Source organism: Maylandia zebra, linkage group LG3, assembly GCF_041146795.1.
Source record: "Maylandia zebra isolate NMK-2024a linkage group LG3, Mzebra_GT3a, whole genome shotgun sequence".
Lineage (NCBI taxonomy): Eukaryota > Metazoa > Chordata > Actinopteri > Cichliformes > Cichlidae > Maylandia > Maylandia zebra.
In genome coordinates, this window is record NC_135169.1 from 26,614,078 (window position 1) to 26,628,510 (window position 14,433).

The following is a 14,433-nucleotide window of genomic DNA, read 5'->3' on the forward strand; positions in this document are numbered from 1 at the left end:
CGCATCTGTTGCCGGTTCGATCCCTGGGCTCTCTGTCCTGGTCGTTGTGTCCTTGGGCAAGACACTTTACCCTACTTGCCTACTGGTGTTGGCCAGAGGGGCCGATGGCGCGATATGGCAGCCTCGCTTCTGTCAGTCTGCCCCAGGGCAGCTGTGGCTACAACTGTAGCTTGCCTCCACCAGTGTATGAATGTGAGAGTGAATGAATAGTGGTATTGTAAAGCGCTTTGGGTGCCTAGAAAAGCGCTATATAAATCCAATCCATTATTATTATATTAGGCTTTTCTTTTTCTTAATAAATAGCTAATAAAATTTATATTTCACAGTTTGTGATTATTCTGTTCTCTTTGTGATTACAGGAGCTTTGTCACTATATAGCATTAACAGTAGTGGAACATTCCAGTGGAACAATAAGCATTTGCATATTTTCTCCACTTGAAAAAATAAATCCGTTGAGCATCTTTCCTGGCCTTCAGAAAACAATTTTGATTGCTAAAGTACCGAATGGAACAGGCAAAAAAAAAAATTACCAAAAAAAGTGTGTCAAATATTCACCACAGCATCAGGATCTGCAGCTACTGGGAGCATCGTGTGAGCGCGTGGCTCTCTTTGTGTTTTAGAGAATAACATGCAGGGGGTGTCCAAGTTCATGGGCTGCAGCCTCCTGAGGCTGCATTGGTAGGCCAATTACGTCACAGCGACGCAACGAAGGCTGTCCAAATTCGTAGCGTCCTCCGAATGCAGCCGACAAATGCGTCCTCCTTTTCCCCAAATTTGAAGGATGGGTCGGGTGTGTCCTACCATATTCCAGAATTCATAGCACAGCCCAGCCAAACTCCAGTTTCCAACAATGGTGGCCGCTACTCAGTTTTAATATTACTCTTTCTGGGTCACAAAATAAACTTTTAACATATTTCCAGGCGAGGTGTGGGTGTGTAAACTTCAAATATCTGCTCAGTTTATCAAGACATCACATATTTGCAAAAGTGCTCCAACGTTTTCGGAGACATCAGTCACCCACCAGCTCGATAGCTAGCCGAGGGGTTCAATGGTGACTTGAGCCAGCGAGAATGGCAAACCTCCGGCACATCATTTTCAGGTCACCGCGGTCTTTCACTACTCAGGTAGAACATGATATATATACTTAACTTACTTTATACTTTATTGATCCCCTTGAGGAAATTCCTCTCTGCATTTAACCCATTCACTCAGTGAAGGCAGAATGCTACAAGCATAGCTCTAAAGAATGTAGCATCATGGGCAGTGTAGTCCGTGTTGCAGGGAGAATGGACTGCCATACACGTTATGGGTCTGTGAGCGAGGAGGGAGAAAAAGGAGAGTGGAAAGGTACGAGTTGTCGTCGAGGAAAAACGGGAGCTGGAAGCATCTAAATATAATAATAACCACTGCAGCCAAGAAGAGTGCCTGACGAGCCCAGTTGTAAGTAAGCTATTAAGACTCGACTGTACACCGTGTTCGTGTTTTCCTCCAAAAACAATAAGTTCCGTTGGAGCAGTCTTTCAACGCCTCTCTCTGTCTCTCGCAAGAAAAGTTGACCTACGCAACAAAGTAAAGCTATTTTTCGGCTATGAGCCGACAGGGACCCCGCCGTATTAGTCAGAGGTCCCTTTACTACAGTTCGGAGTCGCAGACCTTCAGTAATAGTAATAAATCACACAGCAATAGTACATTCACGTTGTTGTAAAAAGCATGATAATATATTAAGTAATCCAAAGTATTCAGAATACGTTACTCTCATTGAGTAACGTAACAGAATACGTTACAGAATACATTTTAGGAATGTATTCTGTATTCTGTAATGGAATACATTTTAAAAGTAACCTTCCCAACACTGGACACCTTCACAGGGACACCACCTGGCTTTGTTACCTACTCCTCCCCAGGAACTGACAGTGACTTCAACGTTGTGTTGCTCCATGTGTGTAGAAAACCCAAATATCACAAATGACATATAATTAAATGGAAACGACTGCTTTACTGTCAGTGTTGGGACTAACGCTTTATTAAGTAACACGTTACAGTAACTACGTTATTATTGTGGTAACGAACACAGTAACTAGTTATTATGCCAAAATCAGGAACACATTAATCGTTACTGGGATTTAGAGAAGGTCGTTATTCGTTACTTTGTGTGGTGGCTATCGCGGAGCTTCCACAGATTCAATAACATTAGCAAGTGTTGGAGGCCAGCAGGTGGATGAGGGAAAGGGGAGGAGGAGAGACCCGAGGCGGCCGCCGGTCCGAGTGTCAGGTGTTAAGGCATGGCAAAATTATGCAAGAATATACAACAATAAGTGCGCAAAAAAAAAAAAAAAGCATATTTAATTTATTTTGAGAAGCCAGAAGAGAGTGACTATAACATGAAAGTGCTAGTTAGTATAACAATTTTTTGGTCAGGAAAGAAAAAAGGATTGGGTAAAAGTAAGATGTATGAGAAATTATTAAGAAATTATTATTATACAGCATAAAATATACAGAATTAAAAAAATACCAGCGATTGGTAAGAATTAATGATATTATTAAAGCTAAATTAATTATTTTCATGAGATTAATTTTGGGATCATGCACTATAATACATTCAGATGGAATTAAAACCGCAAGATTTAGAGACAGATTTCCTTCTACAACTAAGTGGTAGCCAAGCTTATAAAGTGATTAACACCAAAACTTTCTTTAACAAAGGTTGTTTGGTATTTAAAATTAGCTTATAATGACTACATGTAGAAAATGTTAAATATTTTTTTAGCAACCAAGATTCGCTGATGCACTGATGTTGCAAGTGCAATGTTTAACTCATGTTTACATCAGAAATCAAATCTGCTCACTCTTTAGAATAAGTAAACTTAACACTTTTCTTCTAAAACAGTTCAAACATACATTCAGAATGTATTAGTAACTACAAATATGTACTATTTGACATGTGATAATCATACATTCAAATCAAAATCAAAGATGAATAAAAAATTTAAAACGTTATAATTATGATTTCAACATTTATCACGCCATTCAAAAACTAGTGTAGCAATCACATATTTATTTATTTTGGGGTTTTTTTGTTTTTTAAATCAAGCCAGATTCTTCTAGGATTCAATATTATGTAAGATATAAATAAAACCCATCAAAGTTGAATTTATTGCAAATAGGGAAAAAGGTAAGAGTGGGGCTGACTTCTTGTTGGTTATCTGAATCACCACAGATTTCTGCATAGATTACGTGTTGCTAGCTGAATGCACATCACTGGATGCACTGGAGGTCATGTTGTAGCCATCTAAAAAAAACCAAACAAACAAAAAAAAGCAAAACAATAATAGAACAGTTATTCTGTGTTGTATGAATTTTAAAAAAAAATACAACAGTAGGAACAGTACTACACCAGGAAGCTGTAGTTTCGGTGGCAGTTAAAATAATTGTATGAATAAAAATGTTTAAAAAATGACATTTTGTATCTGTTGATGCGCCACCCATCTAATTATTATTTTCCCGGTTGGACTGCCTGATCAAAGTACAAGCACACCTAAAAACACACAGTTTTCACTTCATTTTTATATGGAACCTTAATTGATTAATTTCCTTGATGGTTCTTTACCTCTTCCACGTCTCCAGTTCCTTAAAAATCGAAGTCCACTTGATGTTGAATTTCCAGCACTTGTGCTCTAAAAAAAACAAAATAAAAATAAATCATACAATATTAACAAGAAGCAAATTATCGGTGATTCATAAGAAAGGAAAAAAACAAGGAACATGAAGCCCATGACTAGGAAACCTGTTCTTACCCCTGTCCTACTTCTGGAGGATTGTGACCATGATGCTATTGCTGACCGCACCTGATAAATGAAATGTCAAATGTTAGATTACTAAAATGGAAGTCACATAAATTTGTTCTTAAAATTTAATTTATTCATGTGGCCAAGCCAAACACTACAAGCAAACCATCTTGTATTTTTGCACTTCTGTGAAGATGTTCATTGTGCTGTTTTGTGTGCTTGTGTGGAATGCGACCACATACACGTAACTGTTAGTTATTGAAGTGTGGGCCTGTCTCCTACTTTCATGCTCAAGTCTGAGTAGTCATTTGAATGGACTTACAGAGAAACCAAGAAGTCTCAAGAAATGTAAAGGCGGAAGTTTGACTTGACAAAGGACGATTTTAGTGTAATATTATTACAATTTATAGTCTTTTGTCAGTAAAGATCAGGAGACAATTACTACATTTCTTTCCAGTACACACTTGGTTGTTAAACCAAATTGATATCATTTACCTTTAATTTTTAAGTAATTCAGGAATAATCATATATTCATTCGTAAACATCATTCATATATAAATTATTATTTTTCCTTGAATTAACCTGCACTAAAATTGAGCTGTACGTACCTTACCGTCCAGCAGTGTTCCAAATACCAAAATAAAGAAGCCCTTTTTAAAAACAGAGTAACATGAGTTATCAAGGATTCAGTGATTAAAGATGCTACTATCATGGTATACGGATAGGGGGGGGAAATGAATTTGTACCTGTAGCGAATTGAAGAATGCAAATGCAATATGGATTCCTTCATTTGTTGGATCAGCCAGAATTCCAGCTCCCAAACCCCAAGTTATGCCAAAAAATGGTGTGAGCACAGCCAAGCTCTTGGCAATAACCACTAAGACGTGCTTTTCCTCTGCTTGTGCAGCAGTTGTTCCAACCCTTCTCCTTATGATTTTGTACAAAACCACAACCAGGATAATGAGGTTTGTCACCACTATTAAAAGTGCAGGAATCACAAATGCCAGCAGAGCTTTGGACTTATCCCAGTTGAGCCAGCATATGGTATTATCTCGAATGTATCCGTTGTCAGGTGCAGTTGCAGCTATAGTTACTGTTGCAATGATGAGAGGAGCTCCGTAGCCTAGAAAAAATCCAATGGCCAGCATAGATGCTTTAGACAAACCCCCACCAAAAACATTAGTTGTACGGTAGAGCAGCAGCATAGCTGAGGCCAGCATCCAGAAGAACAGGGCTAGGTAGAAAAAATGGATAAAAAAGGTAGCTGCAGTGCATGCTGGGGGGTTTTTAACTTCTGCATCTGAAATGGCCGCTCCAATTATAAACCAAATGTTTGCAATCAGGAGGGAAACGGCGATGTTAACAATGGCAACATGACGCAAGTAAGAGGTTTCATTCTTTCTTATTTTTCTCCAAATGAGGCCTTCAATGATGAGACATATGACCAAGGATCCCATTGAAATGCCAACTCCAATGTAGGTTATAATGTCCAAATAGAGTTTCTTCGGACTGTTCGGTGACATGAGGATGGAGAATGAGGTCAGGTGGTTGCAGTTGCAGGTGACAGTTTCTGTTTCATTTATGTTTAACACTAACTCGCAGCCCTTGCCGTCCCATCCTCCCAGACCATCAAAGAGGCTGAAGTTCCAGAAGACACATTCAGGGTTTTCCAGTGTATCATTTAAAATGTCATATGTGAAAGAGATATTATTGATTTGGCCAGTGGACTGAACAAGTACAACCCTGCCATTTATGGACTTGAGCGATGAATTGGCCTCATCTCTTGCAGGTAGTACGTTATCTAAGGAGTTAAATACTATCATAGTGATTGTTTTGTTATCTCCATTAGACTCTGGTATTTGTATTGTCACTGAAGAATTAAATTCAGCATTGAAAGTGTCTGTGAATGTAGTTCTGTTTAACTGAATAAAGCCTGTCGTAATCTCAAAAGTTGCATTGACAAGACGAGATGTTATTTTTTCAAGGGAGTCCAAAAATGATGAGCTAACACTTTTAACATCAGTGTTGTTTGAGATGCTTTTGGTGTCATTGTTATTGAGAATGTTCCATGTTTTCTTTGTTCCATTGATGGTGAGAACCCCTGCTGTTATCAAGACATTCTATAGTAAAGAGAAAAGAATGATTTTAGATTAAAAACATTAACTGTTCAGAATGTGAAAACGTCTGCAATCTAATCAACATACCTCCATTGAAACTCTGCTAATTGAGATATCGAGGGATGAAGATTTGTTGGCGACATTGCTGAATATTCTCACAATAGCTTTAATGTTGGGAGGAGATGTAATCACTTCTTGAGTAAAATTGACAGTGACGTTCTTGAGCTCTTCCAAAAATACTGGCAATGTAGTGGCAGTCAAGAACTGTGAGATTTGAACAGAGGCATGTTAACTCCACTTAATAATTTTATGTATTCTACTTATTTTACTTTCTTCTAGTTTTCCTGCGGGTTTAAGCACAAGTGATGCACTTGCTTTAAAATCACATATGAGGCTTCTGATGCATTTTTCTCATTCCCTTTTTAAGGAGAACACTGGACCACACACACAGGACCACTGTGCATCAACAGTACAGATATTCATTCATTACATACAGCCAATATACTGATATATAATTATTATTACACATAATTATTTGCTAGTCTTGGTACCCCGGAAACAGTCTGCCAGGGCCTCTGCTCCCATTTGACGTGCGACACCCATTGCAGCTGACCCCCAATGGCACCTCCTACAGGACTGTGGGCCTACAGGAGGATGAGCCCATGTCTCTTTTGCAGGCTGTGTCTGGCACACTATGTGCAGAGGTGTCCAGTGACCATATGATTTTACTATTCCGTGGCTGAGTTTCTACTGTACCCAGTCTCTTCCACAAAGTGAGAAAGATCAAAGAATTGACTGTGGACTTTAGGAGGACCATGAAACCACCACAACATAAATACCTCAGAGAAAACACTGACAATAAAGTGGAGTGGGTTAAAAACACAACTGCACTTTACAGGAAGGGCCAGTTTTCTCTATTTTCTGAGGCAGATGAGGTCTTTTAACATCTGTTGGATAATACTCTATGAATCTGTTGTGGGCAGTGCTTTCCTCTGTGATGCTGCATGCTGTACCTATTTTAGGTGGTGTTGGGGAGTAGGATGGTATCTAAGATAAGTTCAATACAGGCCAATACCTCCCACCAACTCCATCACAGTTGCCAAATTAGGGTTTGGCTCAGACCATTACTACATCTGACCTCTGTGTATTTTATACATATGTACACACACACACACACACACACACACACACACACACACACACACACACACACACTTAATGAGGTGCATACATTATTATAGTTGTACATATATTTATTCTTATAATTCTCATATTCCTATTCTTGTAATTCTCTTGTTTCTTGCATTTTGCACAAGACTGTTGCTTGAAGCTTGCACACAAGAATTTCACTCGCATGTGCTGTACCAGTGTACCAGTATATTGTGATGTGACAATAAAAGTAATTTGATTTGACTTGCATTGTGTTGCCTTAATTGAATCAATGATTCATTATCTGTTGTTGGAAACAACCAGAGCGCTAGGTTACCTGGGACTGGTCAAGCAGCTCCTGAACTGGCAACAGGATGCAGTTGTATTCAACATCGTCAAATTTCCCATTTTCCTTGCACACTGCAGTTATTTCTCCCACCTTATTTGGTCCCACAAATTTTGGATCACAGGGCACTGCAGCTTTGTAACCTATATCTCCTTGGCCAAATGTGTCATCTGTACAGTAAGCACCTATGCAGAGAGAGAACAAATTCATCATCAGTTTTAATATGTATTTTTCATTTTGTATGTATGAATGCATGTTCATGATCATACTTGTGAATATCTGAATGTATTAAGTAATACTCACTCTGTGAGGACAACTGTAGTGTTATTGTATTTGCAAATAAAGGTTGGTTTTTTAACTGACAGAAGACTGTCTTTTCCCCTTGTTGACAACCTTGAGGTGTAGGATATTTATAGGTAATCGAAGTACCAGTGCCTAAACAACAAGAATAAAGGTAAGTTAAAAATATCCTAGAGAGCAGAACAATAGCAAGACCAAAAAGTTACAAAATAATATTAATTGCATTAAATATGCTTTTGTGAAAAATGCTGTGATATAAAATGTTTCTCAGTAACAGATTTGCCTTTTGTTGATTTTTGTGTTTTTGTGTCAGGCTTACCTGCTTCAGAAATGTCCCGAAACTGAACCTCATACCCAGCACTCACACTGCACTCCAGATTCACACTTCCTCCGGAACATTGCACATACTGTCTGATTGGTGAGACTGTGATTGTGGGTTTTGTTTTCAGACTGAATGATGTTGCTGATTTCTGACGAAAAAATGCTTTGTCATTTGTGCGCATGAGCCGACATTCATAAACTCCTGTAATTAAAAGTGAAATTTTCAAATTAAACCAACAAAAGAGGTATAAAATATTTATAATAACAACAACAATAACGTTTTTGGAATACTCCTGGTTTTCCGCCCTCATACACTGAAACTTTACTTTTTAGCAATCCAACCCTAATTTTTCTGGGAATAACCAACTGCGATTGTGTAAAAATATAGCTTAAATGCTTAAAAGCAGAACATATTACATTCTGTATTGAAATGAAAGGACTCTTTACAATGTATTGTGAGGAAAAAAAAAACTGGACTGCACAGAACTAAAAAGTAGAATATCAGCTCATTAATAATAAAATAGTACAGTAAAAAAAAAAACCTAATACTCTGTTTGGCCACAAATTGTCATAAACTGCACACCCGTTATAATGTGCTTGCAAACCCAAGAGGGGAAACTGTTTGTCTGCCCCCAACCAATGGCGGTACTCTTTTGCATCACTAAACTATTATTTGAGAAGTGAGCCATAGAAACTGGGAAAAACTGTATATCAGAATATTAGTGTACCTATAAATGTCACGTCCCTTTGTTTAGATGCTATTGTGGTCCTTAAATCACTGGTTAAAATGCATATACTGCTCACATGAAGTGTAACAGCTCAGCAAAGGAAAACATTTTTGGGCTTTTGTACCATATTTCTTTTGTATGATCTGTGTTGTGGATTTTTTGGATGACATGTATACCTATACACTATATATCTATCTGCACTGAACATATATACTGTATACAGAGTCTTCCGCACCAGACATTTTGCTCTCATCAGAGTTTATTGCGGTGGTTCAGTAACATGGCAGAATTCTTCTGCACTGTATTTCTGTGAGAGACTTAGGCCCAACCATTGGATACCTCTTCAATACATAAAATAATTGTAGTGGTATATTTACTACACTAAGACAGACTGCACTATAATTATTTTTGGGTGAAACTTTCTCTGCAATTTGTTCTTTTCAAAACCAGGTCACACTGATTGATGCACTGACAATGCTTGCGTTGCACTGTAAGATGAATTTTACCCAGCCAATCAGAATTTTGCTGTTGCTCTGGCCTGAGTACTAAGAGAAAACTGTGATGCAGAACTTTAATTTTAATTTTAATTGAACACATTCTATTAAAATGTATTCCTATTAAATGCACCAACCCATTTCTTACCATCGTCAGCGCTAATAAACCTGGACACAGTTAAGGTTGATTTTCCATCCTTAATTGAAATTCTGTGTTCTCCATCTTCAGATATGAGCACCATATTACGTCTCCACTCTGCTGCTGAGACAGTGCCAAAATTGAGATCCCCTGGTTGAGGGCCACATGTTACAGTCACTGGTTGCTCATAAAATCCATCATTTGGCGAAAATGTCAGGGGACCCGAGGCTTTAAGGACAAAAATGTCACACAATTATTAAACAACTATCTGGACCAACAAATATTCACAACATTTAAGAGCATAAATGTAAAAAACTACCTTACCCTCAAATATTACAGGGTATAATTTTGCCAGGTTGTTAGATATTTTTAACTTTAGTGCCTGAAAGTCTGGTGTAATAGAAGAGGGACCACTGACTTCATATTGGGCAATGGTACTTCCACTCCTGCAACAGAGAACAGAGTTCCTTTAAAAAAACGTAACCACAAAAGAGTTGCCAACTCTTAAGTTCTCACATGCTATGTTCACTCACACAGGCCAAACAAGTTTCATCTCAAATAACAAAAACATCAAATGCCTTTAGTTATGGCAAATAACATAAAATAAATACATTACAGTAAATTGCAAATAATTAACAATTAATTTTTTCCTCTACTGGGTAAAGGCTAAATGTCAGACTATTTCCAGATTATATGTTTTTAGAATGAGTAGTAGAGACAGTTTTACTGCATGTTGAGTTTTCCCTCAGTCACATTAATTTACAACTTAACAGATGGAAATGTTTACAGTAATGTCTTAATTGTGATGAAAGTAATAAACAGAATGATTGACAAACTGCAGCCTTTGCAAAGTCCAGAACCCGCCAGGAATGAATTTGACATCTTGCCGGCAATGCAAACCAACCATGATTGCTTGTGAGGCCAGATATCTTGCAACAATGGGTCCATATTCATGAGCCACAATGGCCAACAATGGGCCACAGAACACCCTGAGGACTGCAGTTAAAGGCCTTCTCTAGGTCCTGAAATGTTGAACATATAAATTCCTCACTCGACCTGCGAGCAGTCTTTATCCTTCAAGCTCAGATCCTGGCAGCTTGAGGGCCATGCACAGGATCTTTGCTGTTGCTAGGACTGCGCACTTCTGGATATAGATGTCAGATGTTTTTCCTGGGATCTGCTGGACCCTTTTCCCCATTTTAGGAATCACTGCCCCGGGTGCTGTGATTACCACTGGGACCCATGTTGCATTTAGATTCCACAACATTCTTATTTAAAGTAAGGCTCCATTTTAAAACAAAAGAAAATAATAAAATTTGAAAATTTTGTCCTTCAAATTAAGTGGCTAACCTCAGAAAAATTAAATGAATAGGGAAAGATGTCTGTGAAGGTGTCTGTGAAGGTGAAGGGAAAGAATTTAAATTTCCCCTTTTGTGTTTCACATCCTGACTAAACAGTCTCAACCAGTTTTGCAGATAATAAATCTCATCTTAAGTCTTAATCCGTAAGGCCAGCAATGTTGTGGGGATGGAGCTGGACTCCCTCAAGGTGGTGTCGGAGAGGTGGATGCTGTCCAAGATAAAGACAATGTTGGATAACACCTCCCACCCACTCCATGACATGCTGGTCAGTCACAGGAGCTCGTTCAGTGAGAGACTGAGATTACCGAAAAGCACCACTGAACGACACAGGAAATCATTCCTGCCTGTGGCCATCTCCCTGTACAACGCATCCACTTAACACACTGTTTGCTGCTACAACTACACATGTTTCTTTTCCAGCTATTTATTTATGAGTGACTTATGTATGTATGTATGTATGTATATGTATATATTGTACTATTCTTAGTTAGTGTATTGTCTGTCTTGTCTTAATGTTGGTTTAAAATGGAGCACTGTAACAAAAAATAATTTCCCCCAGGGATCAATAAAGTATTCTGATTCTGATAATAACTATAGAGTAGCAGGGGCTCACTTTCTCCCCCCTCTTTTAATCAACTTCCCTACTAACTAAGCTCTCGCTTTTGCTGCCAGGATTTTAAACCTGGGCACATTCTCATTTGCCTATTTCAAGCCTGGACCGATATTTAGTTTTGATTAAGTTCACTGTGCAGAAAACTCACATTTGTGTGTGGTGCCACACATGGTTAAGATGGATAGGGTGACTTTACTCATAATGGAGGAAGTTATCTCAGGGTGCATTTGGAATAAAAAATGGCAGTTTCTAAGGCCCCAGGCATGTAAAGGTTGTTCTACTTCTTTACTCTTTTGTGTACTTCTTTCTTCAATTCAATTCATTCAGTGCCTTCAACACATCAGTTGTTCTTGGAGGTTGGTAACTAATCTCATAGGGTGGGGATGATGATATTCCCCCCATAACGCTTTTGCATAACGTTTTTGCAAAATCCGTTTCTGTGAACGGACTTTGCAAAAACAAGTGGAATGTTTCAATAACCATACCATAAAAGGAGTGAAGAAAAAACCTTGTTAGGAATTGTGTAGTAATAAAAAAAGACACTGTGAGTTACCGAAATTTAATTAATTTTGCTTGTATTCCTTGATTCAGTCCTTCTTCTCTGATCTGTTTGAGACAGTGGCAAAACAGGGAATAAATATTCCATATAGCTAGTAGAAGGAGAAAAAGAGAAAACTAAATAAAGAAAAAAAGGCAAAGACTTACGGTGTTGGTAACATTTTTGTGAAAGTCATTGGTTTCTTGATTGTATTCTTCCTTGAATTCAACATCCATAGTTATTTCAAATGTCTGTGTCACTGGTGTGGTTGTTGTGGTTGTTGTTGTTGTTGTTGTTGTGGTTGTTGTTGTTGTGTTTGGCATTGTTGTTGTTGTTGTTATGTTTGGCATTTTTGTTGTTGTTGTTGGTGTTGGCATTGTTGTAGTTGTCACTGATGGTAATGTAGTTGTATTTGGTGTTATACATGGATTGAAAGCTGTGGAGAATAAATTAAGATCCAAGAAAAAAGAAGGAAATTAACACCAGAGAATTCCAACAGAAATAAATGTATTAAAGACATATTTGAATACATCATATTCAGGTCACATAAAAATTATTTACTAAATTCTTACTTGAGATTGGTTCACAAATTTCTCCACCAGGAGGAAGCCTGTTGATGCACCCACAGGTTTCTGAGGTGACATTACTGCATGCACCATATTCGTCACACTTGTCACATGACCAAGCAAACTGGTCCTCACACTGACACTGCTGCCCTCCCGTAGAGACTGGAGAGCACCCTTTTCAAGACAGTTAAAAGAATGACAAAACAAAGCTCATTCATATAGCACTATATAAAAATAGCGCAAAAATCACATAAATAAGATCAAGTCCTTACATGTGGTGAAGTTCAAGTCTTTTACTGTTAAAGACTCAATTTGAGGAGAGATGACATTTTTCATAACGTCTCTGAGTACAACAGTGATATTTGGGGGCACATTGGTTGCTGAGATGTGCAATTCAACTGCTATATAGAAGACCACTGGTGCTGTGAAGGAGAAAATGAGTGAATGCATCACATGAACCTGTCACAATGATGGGACACAATAAAATGTTGACAACAAGCTCCCATATCAAAAAAAAAAAAGCAATTTCCACATGGTCAAAATCCTGTTGGCAGCAATCTACAATTAAATTTACCCCAGCTCTCAGTTACATGAGTCACTTGGCAAACAGATTCATTTTTAGATAATTTAAATAGCTGTATTGTTACAACAAAAGAGATTCGATTTATTTAGATTTTACAGTGCAAGTGATAATCTGGAGCATTGTACATTTCAAATATCATACCATTTGTAGATGTAGGTGTTGTTGTTGATGGTGTTGTGACTGTAAAAAAAGAAGAAAAAAAAGCAGCAGTTCAGGTTTCACCATACTTTTAAAATTGTATATTTTTTCTTTTCCCACTCAGCCTGAGAATCTAACGTACATGCTGCAACACTACATATTATATCTTAAACCCAAGTGTTTGCTTTATGGACATGAAACAGAACACTTAAAATCTTTTCAATCAACATATGAGCAGACATGTTGACACACATATTTATTGACAGTTGAAGTGATTTGGTCTGATATTAACACTGTGTGAGCTTTGACACAAAAGCATTTTAAATTTATACAGTCCTGATCAAAATTTTAAGACCACTTTAAAAATGGCAAAAAATCATATTTTGCATGGTTGGGTCCTAACAATGTTCTTCAACGTGCAACAAGAAGAAATGGAAATGAGACAATTCACTTTTTGAGCATGCAATTTATTGAAAACAATGCTTACACTGAAACAGGCTGTTTAACAGCTGATCAAAAGAACAAAAATCAGAGTTTCAAACATGATCTCAGTAATGAGTAGCTCCACTGTTATTGTCGATCACTTCAAAACTTTATTGCAGAATCCTTGATGCAAGCATTTCCAGGAGGTGAGTGGAAACATTTCTCCAAGTGGTGAAGACAGCAGCACCGAGGACATCTACTGTCTGGAATTGTTGTCCATCTTTTAAACTTCCCTTGCCATCCATGCCCAAAGGTTCTCAATTGGATCTAGATCAGGGGATCACGTAGGATGGTCCAAAAAAGACTGATGTTATTCTCCGGAAAGAAGTCCCTTGCCCTTATGTACTGTAGCGTTGTCCTGTTGAAAATCCCAGTTGTTACCACACAGACGAGGGCCTCAGTCATCAGGGATGCTCTCTGCAACATCTGGACATAGCCAGGGGCTGTTTGACACCCCTGCACCTCCTGAGGCTCCATTGTTCCACTGAAGAAAAAGAGCACCCCAGACTATTATGGTGCCACCACTGTGGTGCATAGAAAACATCTGAAGTGGCATCTGCTTGGATTTTTTCTCTTCAGAGAATAAAACTTTCTTCCACCTTTCAATGTCCAGTGTTTGGTGCTCTCTTGCAAAGTCCAAACAGTCAGTTCTGTGGCGTTCCAGGACACAAGGCCTTTGAAGATGTTTTTTTATATTTGAAGCCCTTCAGTCTCAGATGCCATCTGATGGTTATGGGTTTGCAGTTGGCACCAGTAACGGCCTTAATTTGGG

At 38.2% G+C, this 14,433-nt stretch overlaps 1 protein-coding gene across 1 annotated transcript in view; it reads right to left on the bottom strand.

Moving 5' to 3' along the window:
• Positions 1 to 2,359: 2,359 nt before the first annotated feature.
• Positions 2,360 to 14,433, bottom strand: part of LOC106676425 (uncharacterized) — a 38,108-nt gene continuing 26,034 nt past the window's right edge. The window contains exons 27-42 of the mRNA XM_076882174.1: positions 13,182 to 13,220; positions 12,730 to 12,879; positions 12,464 to 12,631; positions 12,059 to 12,327; positions 11,907 to 11,959; positions 9,704 to 9,825; positions 9,389 to 9,607; positions 8,017 to 8,220; positions 7,701 to 7,832; positions 7,389 to 7,582; positions 5,990 to 6,166; positions 4,532 to 5,905; positions 4,394 to 4,435; positions 3,795 to 3,845; positions 3,608 to 3,674; positions 2,360 to 3,289 (exon numbers count right to left, since the gene is read on the bottom strand). Of these exons, the coding sequence (XP_076738289.1) occupies positions 3,231 to 3,289; positions 3,608 to 3,674; positions 3,795 to 3,845; positions 4,394 to 4,435; positions 4,532 to 5,905; positions 5,990 to 6,166; positions 7,389 to 7,582; positions 7,701 to 7,832; positions 8,017 to 8,220; positions 9,389 to 9,607; positions 9,704 to 9,825; positions 11,907 to 11,959; positions 12,059 to 12,327; positions 12,464 to 12,631; positions 12,730 to 12,879; positions 13,182 to 13,220 (3,320 nt within the window). The 3' untranslated portion in view covers positions 2,360 to 3,230. The remainder of the gene's footprint in view (positions 3,290 to 3,607; positions 3,675 to 3,794; positions 3,846 to 4,393; positions 4,436 to 4,531; positions 5,906 to 5,989; positions 6,167 to 7,388; positions 7,583 to 7,700; positions 7,833 to 8,016; positions 8,221 to 9,388; positions 9,608 to 9,703; positions 9,826 to 11,906; positions 11,960 to 12,058; positions 12,328 to 12,463; positions 12,632 to 12,729; positions 12,880 to 13,181; positions 13,221 to 14,433) is intronic.